We start from the raw sequence: 16,778 nt of genomic DNA, 5'->3' as shown, positions 1-16,778 counted from the left end.
GTTAAGTCTGTCCTATAATCTGCCCTGATACATCTGATGTTAGAAGCAATTTATTCCTATCTATTCTAACAAAACCCTTTTGATAAAAAAAAAGACTGCTTATATATCTACACTGCAATTCAAACGTTCAGCTTAAATAAGCTGTGAAGCTTCAATGATGGCTATAATGTAATTAGGTGTGGAGAGTTGAAAATGTGTTGCTGGTTAAAGCACAGCAGGTCAGGCAGCATCCAAGGAATAGGAAATTCGACGTTTCGGGCATAAGCCCTTCATTAGGTGTGGAGAGACCAGGCTAAATGAACAAGGTTTTTTTAATCAAATACTTTCATATTCTTAATATTGGTCCTTCACTCTGTTTTCTATGTAATGCATGTATTTTATAAAACAGTTTATTTTCTCCAGGAGTCTCCTAAAATCAAACATTTATAGAAATAAAATCTCACCAGTTAAACGTCAAGATAAAGGTGTGTTTCCTCATCTGAGGAGTCCGTACCAGCTCCACAAAGGAAGGACGATCAAAGTCCTCACTGTGCTCTTCAACTATCTATAGGAATAAGAAAGTCATGCCTCAATATACAAATCTTCAATGAATGAAAGCGAACCAACAGAAAGCAATGTGACTCAAGAGGGTTGGAATATAAAAGCACCGTTGTGCTACTGAGACTTTATAAAGCTCTGGTTAGGCCCCATTTGGAGTACTGTGTCCAGTTTTGGTCCCCACACCTCAGGAAGGACATACTGACACTGCAGCGTGTCCAGCGGAGATTCACACGGATGATCCCTGGAATGGTAAGTCTAGCATACAAGGAAAGGCTGAAGATCCTGGGATTATATTCATTGGAGTTTAGAAGATTAAGGGGAGATCTAATAGAAACTTACAAGATAATACATAGCTTGGAAAGGGTGGACACTAGGAAATTGTTTCCATTAGGAGAGGAGACTAGGACCCGTGGACAGCCTTAGAATTAGAGGAGGTAAATTCAGAACAGAAATGCGGAAACATTTCTTCAGCCAGAGAGTGGTGGGCCTGTGCAATTCATTGCCGCAGAGTGCAGTGGAGGCCGGGACGCTAAATGTCTTCAAGGCAGAGATTGATAAATTCTTGATGTCACAAGGAATTAAGGGCTACGGGGAGAATGCGGGTAAGTGGAGTTGAAATGTCCATCAGCCGTGATTGAATGGCGGAGTGGACACGATGGGCCAAATGGCCTTACTTCCACTCCTATGTCTTATGGTCTTATGGGCTGGGGCTGTTCTGACTGTGCCAGACTCTCATACTGACCCTAGAAGACAAAAGTGCATTTGTTAGTCAATATAACACAAATTTTAAAAACAGCTGATGTTACCTCTAAAACAATGTTAAAAATTTGCCTTTTAACAATTTCAGATCCATTAGCCTTCAAAGTGCTCAAGAGTGTCGTACTTGGAAAAAATTTTGATTCCATCAGGGAAAGGAAAAGTAATTTCACCTAGAGGGTGATTAGAGTCTTGAGCTCATTGCTTAAAAAGATTGGTAGTGGCAGAAATTTTTGTCACATTTCAAAGTACTTGCATATGCACTTGCATTGGTACAAGCTACAGAATGATGGGCCAACAGCTGGCAACTGCGATTGGACTGGAAAGCTCTTTTATAAGTGGCAAAGAAACAACGAGCCAAGTTACTTTCTTTGTGCCAGAGATTTTCAATGTGTGTCTGATGAATAATGATGTTTCTCTGTAATAATGTACAGCCGCAGTGGTTTCTCATTCAAACTGCTGGTGAAATTTTCAATCATACAAGAAATGACCTTTTTTTTAAAAAGCAGAAGAATTGGTGAGTGTCAAAACTACAGTCTTCTCCATGTTAATTCACTCTCTCACATTTTGTCATGAATTAGGCTGCTTACCAGGCATCTCATGTGAAGCTTCTGATACTTGCTATGTACTTGGTAAATGTTTACATTTACCCTTGCCAAACAACTAATTATCAACAAGTGACAATCATCTCCTTGGGATCAATGGGAAAATGGATTTTACTGGGGCTGAGGAGCTTCAATGGAAATGTATCTTTTGGAGGTCATTCCAAACCATGTGAAACCTTTCATGACATGCTCTGATATCCAAAAGTTGAACCAGACTGGTCTAAGAAGACTTGACTAGACAGTCAAATTAGCAGTAAAGACCAAAGTTACTGGAAAAGCTGAGCAGGTCTGGCAGCATTTGTCAAGAGAAGCCAGAGTTAAAATTTTGAGTCCAGTGACACTTCATCAAAACCAATGGTAGCTAGGAAAACATTATTTTTTTGCAGAAGACAGGGTGGGGGAGGGGGAGGGGGTAGGAAGTAAACAATAGGTGGGGATAGAGCCCAAAGAGAGAGAAGAACAGTTGGAAAGACAAAGGAGTGGATACAATCTGATGAGGAAAGTGAATAGCTATTAACGGAGAATGTTAATGGTTAACAATAGGTAGTGTGTAATGACAGACTATGTCATAACAAGGCCTGGTGTGTGTGGGTCTCATCGGAACAAATGTAGTGGAGCCAGAGGACTAGGACATGGGAGAGTTCAGGTCCTAAAATTATTGAACTTGATTTTGAGTCCGGAGGGCTGCAAGGTTGCCAAGTGAAAAAAGAGGTGTTTTTCTTCCAGCTTGCGCTGACCTTTGTTGGAACACTGCAGCAAGCCTGAGACAGAGATATTGGCCAGGGAACAGGGTGGTGTGTTAAAGTGGCAAGTAGTTGGAAGCGCAGGGTCTTATTTGTGGGCAGAATTTCGGTGTTCTGTAAAGTGTTCACCCAGTTTACGCTTCATTTCCCCAATGTTGAGGACACCACATTGTGAGCAGTGAATGCAGGAAAGACTAGCTTGTGAGAAGTGCAGGTAAAGCGCTGCTTCACCTGGTAGGTACGTTTGGGATCTTGGATAGTGGGGAGGGAGGTGGTGAACTGGCCTGTGTTACACCTTCAGCAGCTGCACAGGAAGGTGCCATGAGGCTGTGGGTGTTGTTGGGAGTGAAGGAAGAATCGACCAAGATGTCCTGGAGGGAAGGTCCCTGCAAAAGGCGGACAAAGGATGGAAGAGAGATATGAAATATATGTCTGGTGGTGGCATCTTACTGGAGGTGGTAGAAATGATGGCTGATGATCTCCTGGATATGGATGTTGGTGGGATGGAAGGTAAGGACAAGGGAAACCCTATTGCTGTGCGAAAGGGAAGAGAGTGAGAACCAAAGTGTGGGAGATGGGTTGGACCCGGTTGAGAGCCTTGTCGACAATGATGCTGGGAAATCCTCAATTGAGGAAGAAGGTGGAAGTTTTGGAGGCTCTTGGTGAAGTTGGTCTCATCGGAACAAATGTAGTGGAGCCAGAGGAATTGGGAAAATGGATCAAAAGACCACAAGGCAAAGGAGCAGAAATTAGGCCATTCAGCCTATCGAGTCTGTTTCACTATTCAATCATGACTGCAAAGATTTTTCAACCCCACTTTCCTGCGTTCTCCCCGTAATCTTTGATCTCCTTGGTAATCAAAAACCTATCTATCTAGTTTTAAATGTACTCAATGACCTGGCCTCCACAGCCTTCTGTGGCAATGAATTTCACAGATTCACCACTCTCTGGCTGAAGAGGTTTCTCCTTATCTCCATTTTTAAGGGCCTTTTCTTTACTGTAAGGCTGTGCCCTTGGGTCCTCATCTCTCCTGCCACTGGAAACATCTCCATGTCCGTTCTGAAAATTTCAATCAGATTCCCCCCACTCCCATCCTTCTCAACTCCATCAAGTATAGTCCCAGAGTTCTCTAACATTCCTCATATGTTAAGCTTTTCATTCTTGGGATCATTCTTGTGAACTGCTCTGGACCCACACCAGAGACATGAGTTCTGAGGGTCATTGAACATTAACTTTGATATGTCTTCACAGATGCTGCTAGATCTCCTGAGCTTTTCCAGCAATTTCTGTTTTTGTTTCTGATTTACAGCATCCACTGTTCTTTTGGTTTTTGCTCAAATTAGCAGGTTAATTACAAAACCTGGAAGCTATAATTATTCTTCTTTGGCTCCAAGTCACTGTCATAACAAGGAGATGGTGCTGGTTAGACTAAGATTAGAAGGACAAGGGCAGCAGATACGTGGGAATGCCACCACCTTCAATTTCCCCTCCAAGCCACTTGTTATTCTGACTTGGAAATAAGTCATCATTCCTTCACTGTCGCTTGGTCAAAATCCTGGAATTCCCTTCCTAATGGCATTGTAGGTCACCCTGCTGCTCACCACCACCTTCTCAAGGGCAACTTGGGACGGGCAATAAATGCTGGCCAGCCAGCAACACCCAGATCCCACAAACGAATAAATAAAAAAAACTCAAAAGGTTTCTATTCGCTAAAGCTGAGTTTCTCCAACCACACGCCCAGCTAAACAAATCTTTAAAAAGTCTATTATATGTTTAACAAATTATGGCAAGATATTCAGGTATAGTTGCCTTTACTGGTCAGTGCATTGAGTATAGGAGTCGGGAGCTGCACAGGACACTCGTTAGGTCGCTTTTAGAATATCGCGGGCAATTCTGATCTCCCTGCTATAGGTAGGATGCTGTCAAACTCAAAAGGGTTCAGAATGTTGCCAGGTTTGGAGGGTTTGAGCTATAGGGACAAGCTGAATAGACTGGGGCTATGTTCCTTGGAGTGTCGGAGGCTGAGGGGAGATCTTAAAGAAATTTATAAAATCATGAGGAGCATGGATAGGATGATTAGTCAAGGACTTTTTCCCAGGGTGGGGAAAGTCCACAACTAGAGGGCATAGGCTTAAGGTTAGAAGGAAAAGATTAAAAGGGGACCTAAGGGGCAGCTTTGTCACACAGAGGGTGGTGTGTCTGTGGAACAAGGTGCCAGAGGAAGTGGTGGAGACTACTACAACTACAGCATTTAAATGGTATCTGGATGGGTATATTAATACGAAGAGTTTAGAGGGATATGGGCCAAATGTTGACATAATGAGACAAGATTAATTTAATATGTCTGGTCGGCATGGACGAGTTGGACAGAAGGGTCTGTTTTCGTGCTGTACAGTTCTATGACTCTAGGTTAATCACCTCAATTTTCTTTGAAAAGCTTTTCCCGTTCCTTTTTGCCATTTGCTGTATGACATTCAGAGCTTCAGTATTCTTCTTTTGAGACAGCATCCACCTGGGAGACTCTGGGATCAACCTGCAAATGGAATACATCTAGTTTATTGTTAAGCTTGATATACTTTTACTCAACTCAGATAATGGTAATCTTTACAGATGTTACCAGTAGTAGGTCAGGAAGAAAAAGCCTGGAATGGTAGTAGCCAGCTGTAGGTTTCTCCAGTCTGGTATAAAATAAGCAACAGCTGCAAGTAGCATCATCCCTGAGCTGAAACACACTTGATATAGAATACCCACTGTTCTTCTGTACTGTAGTCCAACAAGCTCTGTAACTGAAACAAAATGTTAGCTCATAAATTAGTGATATGCTTTGTGTTAAAAAAGAATGCACCAATGATTCAATATTCTATTATCTACACAAAGGAACCAAACCAAGCTGATTCCACTGTTCTGCAAACTAAAATCTCCAGAAAGTTAGAAAACTATACCAAACCTGCCATTTTGAACAATTTTACCGACATGAATGTTTATTAGTGGAACTACATTCTGATTGAAAAGCTGTCGAGATAGGAGCAAGGACGAGAAACGCAACCTCAGTTTTATCACAAAGAGAGTGCCTGAAACATCTGACTATTTCTCTGATGTTACTTAGTGTGCTCTAACATCCAAGTTTTGCTCAAGAATACTCTACAGCCTTTGCTTAAGCATGCTGTCTTTTGATACTTTGATGGTATTTTGATTCCAGACACTGGAATCTATTTTGTTTTGGCAATTATCATTACATTTACAGAATGTTAGTTTAATGTGAACATGATTTTACCATTTAAAAAAAAAGTCTGGTGTGACAATTGGTTCAGTGGGAAGGAAACATCATTTGGGGCATCCGGTTCTTTTTCAGGTTGGTGACCTATGACCTGTGGTTCCATAGGGATCAACGCTTGGACCACAACTGTTTACAATACATATTACTGAGGTTAGATCACATGGAATACAGGGAGAACTACTCATTTAGATACAGAATTGGTTTGAAGGGAGAAGTGAGAGAGTGGTGGAGGGCTGCTTTATAGACTGGAGACCTGTGACCAGTGGTGTGCTGCAAAAATTGGTGTTGGGTCCACTGCTTTTCATAAATGATTTGGTCAGCATGGATGAATTGGACTTGAAAGGTCTGTTTCAGTCATCTCTATGATTCTATGATTTGGAGGAAGAAAGTGAATGTGTTATTAGCAAATTTGCAGATGACTCAAAATTAGGTGGAAAGGTAAGTTGTGAGAGAGATACAATCAGTTTACAGAGAAATATTGAGATGTAAAGTAAATGGGCAAAACATTTCCAAATGAAGTGAAAATGCAAAGTTGTTTAATTTGGAAGAATTGAGTACAGAATATTATTTAAGTGAGAAAAAAATGCAGTATGCTACAACACAAAAGGTCTTGAGGGCATTTGTGCATGAAACACAAAGCACAAAGGTGCAACCAGTAATCAGGAAGACTAGTGGAATGTTGGCTCTTTTCTCAAGAATGTTGGAGTATAAGAGTAGGAAAGTCTTACTGCAACCGTACAAAGTGCTGGTGAGACCATATCTGGAATGCTTTGAGCAGTTTTGGTTCCCTTATTTAAGCTAAGAAATCATTTCATTAGAGGCAGTCAGAGAGCGTCCACTAGGATGAGCCTTAGCATGGTGCGGTTGTCTTATGAGCAACGGCTAAACAAGTAATAGCTCTACTCATTTGAGCTTAGAAGAATGAAAGGTGATTTCATTGAAACATACAGGATTCCTAAGGGTGTTGACAGGGTAAATGCTGGGAGGGTGTTTCCCCTCATGGGAGTATCTAGGATCAGCCGGCATTGTCTCAGAATAAATTTGCACTAATTTATAACTGAGATAAGGAGGAATTTTTTCTCTCAGAAGATTGCTAATCTTTGGAACTCCTTGCCACAGACAGCTATGGGGTAGAGTCCATGTGTATATTTAGGGCTGAAATAGATAGGTTCTCAATTATTAAATGATATTACTGAAGAGAGCTTTGCATTTTTATACTATATATATATATTAGTAAATATATATATCATCACATCAGAAAAAATATTGGCCAAAGAATGTAGTTGTTAATAACTACATTAACTTAATGGTGCAATAATACATAAAATGATACATACTATATTGAAGATTTATATGGCAAAAATTATGTAAACATCAATGTTAGCTAATTTAATTGGCAGATTATGTGCTAAAAGCAAGTTCAGCACTGCAGTAGCTATTATTGTAAAAGACATTGACTGTGTTATTAACATGTGGGTAAAAGTATAATTCTTACTGAAGACATATGCGCACACCCAACTTCCTTTGCTGAACAAGCCTTGCAACGTACGGAAAATCAAAAACCAAGTGTAGTTCGGTAAGAATGGTACTACAAGTCCCAGAACTGAAGTTACAAATGTTGCAAACAGGAAGCTCGATTTTCTGCCAAACCTACAAGTAAATTAATTTTATGATTAAATAATACAAGAAAATCAGCATTACACTGCAAAGTTTTGATTGGTTAATGACAGTATGCATACCTGTCTGCTCCATAACCCATGATTACTGTTCCAAGTGTAAATCCCAGGTTTAAACATGCTTGAGACAGATCCAGTTTCCAGGAATCAGCACATACCAGTTCAAACTGTACAAGTTGTAGAATTAGAACAAGAAATGGTATTCATGAGTAGTTTCATGTTTGAGAGATTTCAAGTATAGCTATTCATTGCATTAAAAGCCGATCAACTTGGAATCAAATGATTATATATCACAAAAGGAGGCTATTAAGTCAATGCTGTTTGTGATAGTCCTTTGGTAGAGTTATCTGATTAACCCTATGCCCCAATTTTCCTCTATGGAGGAAAACTTCTCTACTGTAAAGAGAAATTCTATTTTCTCTGGGATCGCCATGTAACCGAGGTCCCTCATCCCTTTAACACTATTTTCTTCTGCAGCACTTGGTGAGCTATCTAAAAGGGTAGTACCCAGTATTGACTAATGCAGTTTTTCTGGATGGGAGATGGTTTTTGGAGGGAGTCTGGGTTTTCCCTACGCTGTAGAATTTTATTGTAACGGAAATGTTTCTGATGTGATTCCAGTCCAGAAGTCAACCTGGTTTACAGGATTTGCTTCTAGTTGAACAGATAACAGTTTGGAGAAGACCGCAGTTCCAGATAAGGAGCCTGCAGCTGCTAGTCTAAGTATTGTAGGGCTGGACAGGGCGGGATACAGGGGCTGTCATTCTATTACCTATCAGTGAGGAACAGAGTTCAATTCCATGGAAGCAGTTTCTGGTGGATGTGAATGCTAAAGAGTGCAACTACACTGCAATGCTATAAGGACTCTCCCTGCTTCCCGCCAGTTATGCTTACCTATACGTTAGCTGCTTGTTCCCTAAGGCTTGACCTTCCAATAATAGACTGATAAAGGAAGTGGAATGGGAGGTGTCCCAGCCTTGTTATAATATTTAAATGGTCAAGCTGCCTCCTGGGAACAAGTCACCAATTTATCCCATATCCTAGGTCCTGCAAATTGACCAATCAAACCATAAGTTTTAGGGGTTTAAAATGTGCTCTAATATCTTAGCTGAGGCTTAACCAGCATTCTTTACAGGTTTAGAATAACTTCTTTGATTTCGTACTGATAATGAAGCTAAGAATCATGGCCCGGAAACTTAGGCCAGAATCGTATAGGAGCCTAAGTGACATAGGCTGTGGCAAGATATGTGGCTGAATCAGACAAGAAGAGTGGTGAGGTCTATCTCTATATCAGGAGCAACAGACTCCGACATCTACGTTTCTCACAAGCAATGTGGCACGTTTCTCACCAGGTAGCAGCAATTTGCTAATTAAGGGGGTTATTGCCGTTAATCATCTTGTTGATGGTGTAACTTGACTCATTAATACTCATCATCTTACCTTACCAAACAAACTAAATATCAAAAGCTCAAGGCAAGGGAGGATTACAATTTAAGACCAAACCTCTTTGCCATTGAGCAGTTAGTGATGTGTCACCACCTTGAATTCCTACAATCCATGTGGTATAGGTACACTCTCAATGATGTTAGGGAGGGAGTTCCAGGATTTTTGACCTGAGGAACAGGATGCATCAACCATGTTGCCCCCATCCTATCCCACCAGTAGATCAGCAAAAAACAAATCAAGTTAATCAAATAATATTTGCCTTTAACAAATCAGAGAGTTAGGATAAGGGGAGGAACATAGTTAGGCTGACAACTTGTAACTAGTGGTATGCCACAGGGATCAGTGCTGGCCCACAGTTTGTTAAGGAGTTGCACGTGCAAAGTGAAGATACTATAGTAAAGTTTGCAGATGAGACCAAAGCAATTGGGAAAAGAAGTGGTAAAGATGGCACAATTTCTACAGAGAGCTGTAGACAAGTGAGTGGGTGAAAACTTGGCAGATGGAATATAATGAGAGGAAATGTGAGATTATGCATTTTGGCAGGAAGAATAGAGGAGCTGAATATTATTTAAATGGAGAAAGATTTCACAAAGCTACACAATAGAAGGATTTTTAATCCTAATCTGTGCATCACAAAAAACGAACATCAAAGTTAATTGAGTAATAGGGAAGGCAAATGAAACATTGACTTTTATTTCAAAGAGAATGGAAATATAAAAATGGGGAGATGTTGCTGAAACTATACAAGGCACTAGTCAGACCACAGCTGGAATTCTGTGAACAGTTTTGGGCCCTTTATCTAAGGAAAAATGTAAAGGCATTGGATGCAATCCAGAGAAGATTCACTAATCTGATACCAGATATAAAGAACTGTCCTATGAGAAGAGGTTGAATAGCTTGAGCCTTAGTTAGACCATTGCCAGGTACCCTCATTGGAACGCACAAGATTCTCAGAGAATTTGACAAGGTAGATGTGGAAAGGTCGCTTCCATTTGTGGAAGAACCTAGGTCCAAGGACATAATGTCAGAAAATGTGGTTATAGATTTGAGACACGGAGGGCCAGGAATTCCTTCTCGCAGAAGATTGTGAAACTATGGAATTCTTTTCAACAGAGGCTGTCAAGGTTGTGCCATGAAGCATGTCTGAGGCTGAAATAGAATTTTAATCAGAAAAGGAATCAAGGATTATAGGAAAAAAGCAGGAAAGCGGAACTGAGGATTATCAGATCAGACATGACTTCACTGAATGGCAGAGTAAACCAGATGGGTGGAATGGCCTACTTCTGTTCCTGGGTTGTCTGGTCTTATAAGCTGATGATAATTTAATAATCCATAATTTTTCTAAGTGTTTGATATTGTCTCAAAGTTTCTTAGCGTATACAAATATATATAAGTGCTGGGTTGGCCTCTCTCCCCATTTTCACAGAATCCCTACAGTGTGAAAAGCAGTCTATTTGGCCTGTTAAGCCCAACCCTCTGGAAGGCAGACCAGCCCCCTACCCTATCCCTGTAAGCCTGCATTTTCCATGACTAATACACCTAGTCTGCATATCCCTGGATATTATGGGCAATTTAGCCTGGCCAATCCACATAACCTGGATATCTTTGCACTATAGGAGGAAACAGAAGGAAACCCGTGAAGATATGGGGAGAATGTACAAACTCAACAGAGACAGTTGCCTAAGGCTAGAATCAAACCCAGGTCCCTGGCACTGTGAGGCAACAGTGTTAACCACTGAGTCACCATGTTGCCCATAATGGGGTGTGATATTTGCAATCCTCTGGCACCACCCCCATTTCTAAAGAAGGTGGTGCCCGAGATTATGATCAGTGCCTTGCAACTTCTACCTTACTTCTACCTCAGTAATCTAGGGTCATTTTTTAATGCAAGCTTTTAAATACATTGTCTTTTTTTTATTGAATATTATTTCTATCTCCTAGATTAATAACACCCTCTTTGGGTGAAACCAATGGATGAAAAGTGCACAGTTAATACCTCAGCCATTTGCACTGTCTCCAATAGATATTTTTATCCCAATAGATCATTTTCAACTTGGACCGATATCAGGTGCACTCTATCTTTAATGATTATTTATATTATAATTATTTTATGTTAGCTGCTAATCTACTCTTAAAGTCTCCTTTCTTATTTCTTTTTGTGATCTGTGTCTTTCATATGCAACATTTGTGATACACTTCACTTTTCAATTTCATTTTAATCTCTATAATCTTTAGTCATGGATGGAGTTCTAGCTTTGGTGCCCTTCCTTTCCCCGATCTACAAATATGTTCATCGGGTACCCCACTCATTTACTCTTTGTAAAGCTCCCATTGTTTAATTATTGTTTACCTGCCAAATTTTAATTCTATTCCATCTGTATAAGGCTTTTCTTCAATTCATTGAAATCTACTGTTATGTATTCATACAGTTGGCTTTCTTGTCTTTCTCAGGTGTAATTTTAACTCTAATTGTTTCTCAAACGCTTCCCCACAGAAGAGTGGTTTACTTGCCTGATTTTGTAATATGATCACATATAGGTTATTGAGTTCACACCCATTTAAGCGAACATTATTAATTCTACACATAAAATGGTAGGAATGGACTTCTATGAAACCCTATAGACTTTTGTTCTAGTTCTCTGTGATATATTGCTCTGTCATCATTTCCTTAATAGGTGAACTTATTGGTGGAGTGGGATGGCACTTTCTCACAACTGCTGACATGAAAGTAATGGCAATGATAACTTTTAATGGAAAACTGATTCAAGACATGAACCTCCAGGACCCAAATCATCAAAACCCCTTGAAGAGGAAGATTGAGTCATCAAGTTATACAGCATGGAAATAGACCCTTCGATCTAACTCGTCCACACCAACTAGATATTCTAAACTGATGTAGTCCCAGTTGCCAGCATTTGGCCCATATTCCTTTCATTCCTTCCTATTCGTGTACCCAAGCACAAGTCTTTTAAAAGTTGTAATTGTACCCGCTTCACCACCACCGCTGGCAGCTTGATCCATACCTGCACTACCCTCTGTGTGAAAACGTTGTCCCTCAGTTCCTTTTTAATTCTTTCCCCTCTCATCTTGAACCTGTGCCCTTTAGTTTTAGACTCTCCTAACCTGAGAAATAGACCTCGGCAATTCACCCTATCCACGTACCTCATGATTTTTTTAAAACCTCTTTTTTAAAACCTAAGTCACCCTTCAGCCTCTGACAGTCGAGGGGAAAAAAGCCCTAGCCTATCCGTCACCCTTTATAGCCAAACCTAGTCTCCTTTTCTTCAGTGTTGCACATTGAAGAAAGGCTAAAGCACTGTGTTGGTGAAATGAAGCACTTTCAGCCCCACTGAAAATCTTCACAACTGTTATCTGTAGCAGCTAAACAACGGAAAGACATTGAACATGTAACTATTTGCATTAGATTCATCTGATACACAAAAAAAACAATAAAGTGAATTTTGAAGATGATTGTGGAGACAAGGAAATGAGGACTTCTTTACCATGTCCAGGGTAGGAAATTCCCATTCTGTCGGTAATGGTATGACTTGTATGCTTTCTTTTGCTCTAGGTTAGATTAGATTACTTACAGTGTGGAAACAGGCCCTTTGGCCCAACAAGTCCACACTGACCTGCCGAAGCACAACCCACTCCTACATTCACCCCTTTACCTAACACTACGGCAATTTAGCATGGCCAATTCACCTAACCTGCACATCTTTGGACTGTGGGAGGAAACTGGAGCACCCGGAGGAAACCCACGCAGACGATGTGCAAACTCCATACAGTTAGTCGCCTGAGTTGGGAATTGAACCCGGGTCTCTGGCGCTGTGAGGCAGCAGTGCTAACCACTGTGCCACCGTGTTGCACCTCTGCAAATAGTTACGTTTTGGAACATAATCCAAAAATAGGAGTACACCACCATCAACAATAGAATGGACCAGAAAATTGAAGGATATGGGATCCTTTGGGAGTTACTCTGAGCTGCAGGTTTGCCCAAACTTTCAACATCAGCATCATGTATTTCATTTATAAGGGGCTCACTGTTGAGGTGGGGGAGTAGTGTTAATATTATTGGACTAGTAATCCAGGTTAATGTTCTTGCCATATGGGAAATTGTGAAATTTGAATCCAACAAAAGTGTGGAAGAAAAACAAACTGTCCAAACGGTGATCATGTAACTACTTTTGATTGTCATTTAAAAAAAGACTGATTCATTAGTAAGATTTACCGAGTTAACTTTGAATTGCCCTCTTGGCGATAAATGATGGTCTAGCGAGCTATACATACATTCCGTGAATGAAGAATAAACAAGGTAGAGAAGCCAGTATGTCTTCAGAGAGAGTTGCTGCATCACCAACACTTCTGTAAGATGCTCTTATGATCTCTTTAGATGCAGTTCTGCATTTGTGCACTCCTACACTACAATATGTTTACTTCTGTTTGTAGTAAGATAAGATCTGCACTCTAAGTGACTGTTAACAGGTTTTATTACATATAACAGTACAGTAGAGGGTGCGAGAAAAACAAACCTCTTACACACTCTACACATTTACTTTATCAACAAGTATCTGTCACTATTCTGACATTATCATGATATCGATGTTATGCACAAGCTGAGTAGCCATTATTAAAGATGACTGTAATCCTTTTAGATTAACCCTTTACTCCACATTTCCCTCCAAGTTCATCTGTATTCCAGTTAACCATCAACATTTCACTTTCCTGCCACTTCCTAACTCCTACAACCAAAGAGTCTCTTCTAGTTAAGGTATCGATCTCCAACCTCTTTTTGAAGGTAGGTGGGACTGATGCACCATATAAGAGAAAGTGAGGACTGCAGATGCTGGAGATCAGAGTTGAAAAGTGTGGTGCTGGAAAATCGCAGCAGGTGGGACAGCAACTGAGGAGCAGGACAGAGTTGACATTTCGGAATGCACTATATCGTTCTCCTTGGGAGGTAAGTACCTAAGCAGATTGGGGTTCCAGCCTCTAGTAATTAAAATGTAAAGGCAATGGTGCTATATCCCCACTCTCACTATGCTTGTCTGGAGTGGATGACAATATCTCCAAAATCGTGGTTAGAATTGTTAATTCCTTAGCTAGGTGGAGGGCAGCCATATACACTTCTACTGATGGCTGTACCTCTCTGTCAAGGCTTTATCAATACCTGGAAAAAGTGGAGTTGCACTGATATGAATAGTGGAAGAGCTAAAGAAATTTGATCGTGTCACAATCCTTGATCTGATCGGATGGAAGTGGCCCATCTAGAATTCTTTCACTAACAGATCCCAGGATGTTTTTTCTGCAATACTCTGATGCATTGTCCTGGTAAAAGGTTGGACAATAAGCAGCATGTACAAAGTCTATTGTTCACCTACACTTCATCTCATCCAGGAGATTGGATTGGCTCAATATTTGAGTGATTCACATTTTTGTTGGAATTTTACTCTCTAAAATATCATAACCACTCTGTAGATAATGTCTTCTATTGATGAAGGTTTACTTTGCCAGAGTAGTCTTCTGAAAACAATCTAAAATCTGTGTTCTTATTTTCAAGCATTTCTTTTATAAATGGAAATCCATCTCTGGCTAATATCTCTGGCATGACATTTTTGTCAGATAATCTTTGAGCTTGGAATATTTCAGTTAAAGAGTCCTTTTCTTTCCAAACACCACAGCACCTCTTGCTTTAGAACAACAGCTGTCTCTGCACAATTTGCTTTTTCACTTCTAAGTTCTTATTTTTCATTAATTATTTTCCCATGGACCAGTACTAAATCTTCTTGTTTGTTAGTAGTTATGTTCATTTATGTGCAGCTACCTTACTGCTCATCTTGGACATTTTATTTTTCTTTTATTACCTTATAAAGCAACTGCCATGCATATTTGATTTCTGTGAGTAATGTCATTTTCAATATACTGTTGATTTCTACTGATAGAAAGCAGAAAGTATTGACTTTGCCTGAAGCTTCAATGATCAGAAACCTGTGTCAATGTGCTGAGACTTCCATCATGCACGATTGAAGATCCATTCCTAACTTTGTCACATATTACTTCTCAGACATTGTAGTCATCTTGTTGCCTTTGGAGAATCTGCCAATTTGTTGGTGTTTGTTTGTGGTTAAACTACTATAAGCTCTTCTTCATTTGCTGTTCCTTTTAGCATTAGGGCATTTACTGTTCCTGCCTGTTTATTGCCCGACTATGACACAACCAGGTTGTTTGCCTTCAGTTGAGTTTCCTGAAATATTGCCAAGGTCTCATTCATCTCTACTAGATGTTTAAGTGCAGCTGGGAGCAGCTGAGACTTCAGAATGTCAATCTCTCTCTCATTTCTTTTAATACCTTGACGTTCATCACAGGAAGGATTCTGTGTCTAAGTGTAGTTGCTATTATTGTTATTTTTCTGTAACTACAAAATGAAGAAAATGCAAATCCAGACAAGAATCTCCATTTACTAAAGAATAGTGATAATTAGGAATGAGATTCAAAATATCAGTGAATGCTTTCCCATTATAACAAAGGACAACTGCAACTTGTGTCTCACTCAGATTTTACTCACTCCTGTGCTGCAAAACTAAAAAGGTGATGACAGAAAAACTACCTGAGGAGCAATAGCTCTTTGCTTCCTCCCTCCTTTAAACTCCAATCAGCAAAATATGAGAATGAAATCAACTAGAAATTATCTTTACCAGTGAAAGTGGAACTCAGAATCCATCTCACTGTCTCCAGTAAAAATATTTCAGCCTGCCACAATAGCTTGAGTTATGGGATTTTTAGAAGGGCAATTGTATATATTTGTATTGTCCTAACATTTATTTTTTTTATGTCTCTGAGTAACATTTTTGGTAATGAATAGGTCATTAATATTATCTAAATAATTACAGAAACTAAACACTTGTTTTTCAAATTAAACCAGATACAATTTGAGACCTAGATAATTGGCCAAATCACTACCTGAATTAGATTTAAGTTTTATTATGGACTATAGAAGAATGGGACTAGGAAATAAGGTAGTGTACCCCTTCAAGCTTGGTCATGACAGTATAATCAGAGGAGCCAAAATCCTGTAGTGCACTTTGAGTCATACAGTCATAAAGATGTACAGCATGGTAACAGACCCTTCAGTCCAACTATCCATGCTGACCAGATATCCTAAATTAATCTAGTCCCATTTGCCAGCATTTGGCCCATATCCCTCTGAACCTTTGTTATTCATATACAAGTTCTGATGCTTTTTAAACGTTGTGATTATACCAAACTCCACCACTTCCTCTGGCAGCTCATTCCAAACATGCACCACCCTCTGCGTGAAAATGTTACCCCTTTGGTCTCTTTTAAATCTTTCCCTTCTCACCTGAATCCTCTGCCCTCAAATTTTGGACTCCCCTGCTGGGGAAAAGACCTTGACTACTCACCCTATCCATGCCCATCATTTTATAAACTTCTATAAAGTCACCCCTCAGCCTCTGACACTCCAGAGAAAAAAGCCTCAGCCAATTCAGCCTCTCCCTATAGTTCAAACTCTCCAACCCTGGCATCGTCTTTGTAAACCTTTTCTGAACTATTTCAAATTTAACAACATGCTTCCTACAGCAAGGGGACCAGAATTAAATACAATATTCCAAAAGTGGCCTCACTAATTCCTGTTCAGCCTTAGTATGACGTCTCAATTCCCATACTCTATGCACTGACCAACAAAGACAAACTGACCAAACGCCGCCTTCACCAC

The 16,778-nt window shown here is 40.0% G+C and overlaps 1 protein-coding gene across 2 annotated transcripts in view; it reads right to left on the bottom strand.

Moving 5' to 3' along the window:
- The window catches only part of LOC132819476 (solute carrier family 22 member 2-like), a 44,885-nt gene that overhangs the window by 17,330 nt on the left and 10,777 nt on the right, over window positions 1–16,778 (bottom strand). Inside the window, exons 2-6 of one of the 2 annotated variants that reach the window (XM_060831006.1) lie at window positions 7,661–7,764; window positions 7,417–7,571; window positions 5,262–5,430; window positions 5,049–5,177; window positions 444–527 (exon numbers count right to left, since the gene is read on the bottom strand). In XM_060831006.1, the coding sequence (XP_060686989.1) occupies window positions 444–527; window positions 5,049–5,177; window positions 5,262–5,430; window positions 7,417–7,571; window positions 7,661–7,764 (641 nt within the window). Of the gene's footprint in view, window positions 1–443; window positions 545–5,048; window positions 5,178–5,261; window positions 5,431–7,416; window positions 7,572–7,660; window positions 7,765–16,778 lie in introns of both variants that reach the window. The other variant, XM_060831005.1, reaches the window with a different exon arrangement.

This window comes from Hemiscyllium ocellatum, chromosome 10 (genome assembly GCF_020745735.1).
Source record: "Hemiscyllium ocellatum isolate sHemOce1 chromosome 10, sHemOce1.pat.X.cur, whole genome shotgun sequence".
NCBI lineage: Eukaryota > Metazoa > Chordata > Chondrichthyes > Orectolobiformes > Hemiscylliidae > Hemiscyllium > Hemiscyllium ocellatum.
This window is presented reverse-complemented; position numbering and strand designations above follow the sequence as displayed.